Consider the following 6,122-nt stretch of genomic DNA (forward strand, 5'->3'; position numbering starts at 1 on the left):
ATAACTTAAACTTAAATAAGAAATTGTTAAGAAAAAAATTTAAATTTTCAAAAAAAAATAATAACAAACTATATTTGTAAAAAAAATATTTTTAAAATATTTAAAAAATTAAACAAAATTAAATAAATAAATAAAAAATACTTTTATGGGGCCCTTGCGCATTAAAAGGTGCATGGTGCGTAAGGGTAAGACCCGTCTTAGGAAAAAAAAATTAAAAAAATCACAACTTTCATTAATCGTAAAATGGTTTTCGTTGTATCTAACGGTGATAGCAGCGTAACCCAAAATCATGTTGTAAATTTTTTATAAAAAAAGGTTAAAAATGTAATTTGTTAATTTTATATGGCTATTTTGGTAAGGATCCCCCAAACTTCATCCACCAAATTTCTTTTTTAATTTTATTTATTTATATTTTATTTTATAAATAGAGTGATGAATCTTATTTGTGAAATTTTCTAAAATAGTTACTTTTTTCTACCAAATTTATTTTTTAGTCATTTTTTTAATTAAAATTTTCATTTTAATTGATGCTTATGCAAATGTTTTAAAGTTGATTTTCATATTAAAAAACTATAAAATATTTTTTTGTGTAAAAATTCAGAATTTTGTATGAGGATTGGTCTTCCAACTCTGCAAATACTTGTGTTTTTGGTAAACAGTAGTCCAATTTCTTGAAGTATAAAACTTCCTATCCGTTTTGGAACAGGGTAATGGAAGTGTGCACAGGGTTTCCTTTGGCCGGACGTAGATTGACCCTCAAGTGCAAAGGTGTAGTTGGAAGTAACTAATTAGGTTTAAAACAAAATATACGTAAGGATTTTTTTTTTCTTCCATAAATTAGGGGCTGTTTGGCAATTGCAGAATGATTAAGAGGCTCTCATGATATAATGCAAAATGAAATATAATTGTTTGGTAATTATGTACAATAAAATTAGGGCTCTTAATGGTTAAGGGAGATCCAGGATACAAAATCATTCAGAAGGTTTTAGAATTATTAAGAGGCAGATTTTTTTTTTGCCAAACAAGATTTATCTCTTAACGATTCAGAAGTTGCCTTTTAATAGAACTATTAAGAGGTAAACAAACAACCCCTTAGTCTTTATGCTACTGCATAAAGCATTTGTGTAAAAACTGACTATTTTAAGAAGATATCTGAAAAATGGCTAAAAAGTGAATTTGGGCGATGAAATTGGCTATTCCGATCAACTTTCCATTTTATTTGCTACATTTGGTCATTTGGGTTGGGAAGATCTATTCGTCCAATCATATACAAGTGTTTTTTACGGTTTAATGATTAAGTCAAATGGCTATATAAAATAAGCCAGTACCTTTACTTGTATCCATTAAGCCATCTCAAACAAATTAATATAAAAAATACCCTGTAAATAATTCAGTCTTCTTTCTTTACCTACCTCAAACCGATCAGTCTCTTGTCTCTCAAACAGATAAACTTATCCTTTAACACATATAGTTTTTTAATGGGAAAAAAATAACACAAAAGCTTTAGAATTTCATAAGAAAACATATCAATTTCAAACAACTATAATTTTTTTAACAGAAATAAGTTATGGATCCCATTGTATCATTCACTACAACGTATCTAATGCGCTTGTGTCCTATATCGGTCCCCCTTTCAGTCTTTTTCTTGTATCACAAATCAACCTAAGCGAAAAAGCATTTTAGTTATCTTATCTTGTTAAAGGATAATAAAGGGATAACTGATTAAGATTGTAATCTGTCAAGTATTGTGATTTTAAGAAAGTACAGTGTGTTCAAGCTGGACCAAAGATGGAAAAACGGGAAAAAGGAACTAATTGACCATTAACTTTTGAATATAAAGATATGGTTTTGTGTGACTCTCCTTTAAAGGAAATTGGAAATTGTCGTATGTAAATACCGACAAGAAAAAGAGAAAGAAAAGGAAAATATGCATTCATATCGCGTTTATTCTAAATGACACATTCAGTTATAACTAATGTCATATCCGTCTGTTGGTTGGGTACACGACATGACTTTAAACAGATTTTAAACATCCTCAAAACAGACCTCAAACAAAGCGACAATTTATCAATATAAACAAATCGATAATATGAGAAATGTAAACATAAATTTATGTGACAGAGGTTTTATCCTAACTCGATTGGCACCCAAAGTAATATTCCTACTATCTTACAATGAACCCCTATTGAATCCCTTTAGTCGGAGACGAAAGAACTGATCAAAATCAGTTTCTAAACGTCCCTGAAACAGACCTCAAACAGCTCTGAAAATGCTCTGAAACAGGGCCCAATCAACACCTATGGACCAGCACTCGATGACAACACTATATAGTTGTTGTTTTAGGGACAAATACTTGATAAACAGCCCACATAGCTTGTTGAAAGTTAACTAAAATGTTACCTTTTATCAACATTGCCTTCTCCACGAGGAGTTGGAGTGATTCCTCCATAAACAAATCAGTACCCATGTTGTTCTTCTTTAGGTTCATCGATCACATAAAACAAACATGTACTTTCACATACCCAAATCAGCTATTAGATGGAAGGGAATCAATCGGGAAATCAGTCTCATAAATGTTAGGCATGATTATTGTTTATATATACAGCTACGAATCCTAAAGATACAAACATATGCAACAACGTGTGTACTTTTTTAGATTAACCCATAATCCACATAAAATACCTAGAGGAAACCCCCAATACATACTGCAAATTCTAGGACTGATTGGTTTGAGTTTGGCTCCAAAGGTCAAAAGTACCGGGAGGTCCCATGTTCAAATCCAATGAGAAATAAAAATCCCCTTGTGGCCACGGAGCTTCAAATGCAGTGACTCCAGGCTATCTGCAAAACAGGTAGTCGCCCTGGGATTAGTCGGCTCGCATAACGGGTTGGATATCCAGATTAATCAAAAAAAAAATTTAGGACCTTAAGATAAAATCCTGTCTAATTCTTCAACTAAACACATATGGATTACTTATTTATGCACTTGAGCAAAAAATTTGTCTTAACCCAAATTTCTGTTATTGAAAAAACAGTGTCTTTAGTAAAATTAAAGCCAACTGTACATGGACAAAACCTGGGTAATCATGACCCAAATTACTTTTAATTGTCATGTTAAATCGTGCAGGTTGGCAAACTTCAAAAATTGTAAATTATATTCATCAAGACTTATAACTTTTAAAAATTCAACAATAACCGTTACCGATTTCTGTAATATAGTATAGATAAAGGGTGTAAATGAAAATTTAAGATATTAAAAATAAGTTCTAAAAATAAATCAGTATATATTTATATTATTTAATAATATAATTAAGCTTATTTTTAAGGTATTGATGAGACGAATATAATGATATAATTTATATTATGTGATCAATATGATATAAAATTATTATAAAGAATATTATACAACTTTAAATTTGAAAGTCTTATATTCAATCAAGAAAGAAAGGTTGTAAAAGATCGGATCTTGGAGGTAGATCATGGAATCAAGATCAATTACAATCATCCTAAACGGAACCAAACTGAACAAACCCAGTATATATCTTGAAGATAGGATCTAAAAGATAAGATACACACAACAAAATGACCGGTAACAAACACAACTTTGTGCAACAAATAGAACAATAAGACTTTATTCCCAAAATCGAATATTTACATTCAAGAAACAAACAAAAGGATATATTAGAAGTAGACCGTAGAATCAAGATCCACTAGGATTCTCTCTAATGGAACCAAATTAAACAAACCCTTCATATATCTCGAGGATAGGATCTGAAAGATAAGACACACCGACTGTTCCTTCCAAACAAATCCAGTATATCTTTCAGAGACGGGATTTAAGGGATAAGATATCCGCTAATAATGATTATCCCATTGGGTCCAATTGGCTTCACTACCCCTACGTGGAATAGAATTAACCCTAGTGTAGGTATCCACTTTGAAATTAGCCCCACACATAACTCCTTCACTATCCACCCTTGGCATTGCCCTAATCTTGTTCATTGGATGCTCAAAGCTCATCAAACCACCTTCACTATGAAACATACAACCTGCAAATTTTGTCCCAAAAACCTCAAATCCATGGCCAAATCTTCACAAAAATCAAAGCTTTTTCAAATGGGTATTCACCAATATGAACATACCTTTAGGAAATGGTGCAAAAGATTTTGCACAACCTGCTTTGATAACCTCTAAATCATCAGAAATAACAACAGACCCATCTGCAGCTATGCCCCAATAAAGCTTCACACCACCATCTGAGCCCTGCAAATTCATTGAGACATTTTGTCGAACAGTTGGCAGGCAAAGAAAAATGAATCTTTTTGAACTGTAAAGATGAAGGTTTAATTAATCACCAGCGCAGTGAAAACGGTGCCGGATTTGCTATCGTAGACAACAAATGCAAAGCTGCCTTCAAGATCCTTGATCACCTGATCGGCCGGGTACGGACCACGGTCTCGGAGCGTCCGATAAGCTTCGATCACGAACATGGCTTCATCGGTGTTCTTTGATAGTCCGTATTGTTTGATTTGGGCGCATAAGTTGTTCAAACTCCCCATGAATACACAGTATATATCATCAAAAGCAGTGAACATCCTGCAAATCCCATAAAAATATTTGAACAAAAGAACAATTTACCAATTTACAGTCAGAAAACAACAAATCGGAAGGATTAGAATCACACGATACCTTTGATGAACGGAGTAAGGGCGGTCGGGTTTAACATAAGCAAGAACAGCAGCATCACCAAAGGTCATAGAGAAGGTGTTTGTGGGATGAACAGATAGGAACTCTTCGAGGGTTTCTTCTGGGAGTTTTGGTTTATTGGAATGGTTACTCGCCGGACTTTTCAGTTCTTCCGGCGGGTTTGCAAACGCCTTGTGGAATATAGCCAACATTTTTTTTTCCAAAGAATTTTTCGAGCTGAAAAACTGAAAAATGGAACGATAATGGAGGAATTGAAGACAGTTGCAGGGTGGCTATAAATAGGGAGGAAAGGTGATCGATGTTAATGGCGGCGACGGAGCGTGGAACTACGTGGTGATGAATAAGTTGATAACGATAACGATTGAGGGATAAGTTTTAGCTTTCTCGTAACCCCATGAACATGGAATATAAATTACAAATTTGGTCCCTGTGGTTTCTTGAAAATAACAATTTAAGTTAACATTAGACAGAACATAACAGGACAAAACAAGATTTCTTGTCTCATTTTTGGCATGAGTTTGAGTATAGCAGACAGGAACAAAGTGGAACAGGTCTGTTCCACCCTTACCCCATGAAAGAAGGTGGAACAGACTTATATTTTACCAATATTAACTTAAAATAAAACTTAATTCTCTTTTAAAATATCAAATAGATCTCTTTTCTACATTTCATTTATTTTTAAATTTTATTTATTGTATTTTATGTTTTTTAAACTTTCATTTTATTGTCCTAAAAACATTAGTTTTATACGGTTTCTATATTTTTATTAAACTTATGTAATTTATTATATATTAATACAAAAAAATAATGTAGAAAATAGATAAAAATAAAAATTGGAAACTATGTAAGGTTTTTATTTGGTGTCATTTTAATTGTTTTGACGAAAACTTTCAAATGATATATTTTGTTATAAAAATAATTATTTTATTATAATTTAATAAATTACATAAATTAATTAAAATAAACAACTCTTAGGGGTAAATTAGTCATTTTACACGTTCTGTTCTGTTCAATTTTATCTTACCAAATGTTGAATAATTGTTCTATCTTGTCTTGATTTGCCCTATCATGTCCTATCTGGACAGTAATGAGGAAGGAGTGAGATTATACAACCCATTTATCTAATAATCATTAAAATTTCTCTTAAATGAAAAACTGATATATATATATATATATATATATATATATATATATATATTTTTTTTTTCTATTACTGATTCAAAACTCAGAGGAACCAAAATCATCAAATGAATAAAATGACAAATATGCTATTTATTCAATGTCTTTTTCTTTTAACGATTGTTAGAAAGGAACTAAATTGAATATTTTTATAAGTTATGATGAACATGTTATAATTTTAAAATTACAGGGGTGTAAAGTGTTATTTTTTAAAAACCATGGAGACCAAGGTCATA

At 31.6% G+C, this 6,122-nt stretch overlaps 1 protein-coding gene across 1 annotated transcript; it reads right to left on the bottom strand.

Annotated features, from left to right (window-relative positions):
• Positions 1-3,607: 3,607 nt before the first annotated feature.
• Positions 3,608-5,062, bottom strand: LOC112514770 (stem-specific protein TSJT1). Its single transcript, XM_025121372.1, has 4 exons — positions 4,690-5,062; positions 4,356-4,596; positions 4,143-4,263; positions 3,608-4,049 (listed from the first exon to the last, which is right to left on the bottom strand). Exons 1-4 carry the CDS (start codon positions 4,896-4,898, stop codon positions 3,856-3,858), a joined length of 765 nt encoding a protein of 254 aa, XP_024977140.1. The 5' UTR covers positions 4,899-5,062; the 3' UTR covers positions 3,608-3,855.
• Between the last annotated feature and the right edge of the window lie 1,060 nt (positions 5,063-6,122).

The sequence above is a fragment of the Cynara cardunculus genome, assembly GCF_001531365.2.
Source record: "Cynara cardunculus var. scolymus isolate 2C chromosome LG 6, CcrdV1, whole genome shotgun sequence".
Taxonomy (NCBI): domain Eukaryota; kingdom Viridiplantae; phylum Streptophyta; class Magnoliopsida; order Asterales; family Asteraceae; genus Cynara; species Cynara cardunculus.

Coding starts and splice junctions, on each gene's coding strand:
- LOC112514770 (XM_025121372.1), bottom strand. CDS start 4,898: ATGTTGGCTATATTCCACAAGGCGTTTGCAAACCCGCCGGAAGAACTG. Junction 4,597..4,689: donor CCTTACTCCGTTCATCAAAG/GTATCGTGTGAT, acceptor TGGGATTTGCAG/GATGTTCACTGCTTTTGATG. Junction 4,050..4,142: donor TTTTGCACCATTTCCTAAAG/GTATGTTCATAT, acceptor CAAAATTTGCAG/GTTGTATGTTTCATAGTGAA.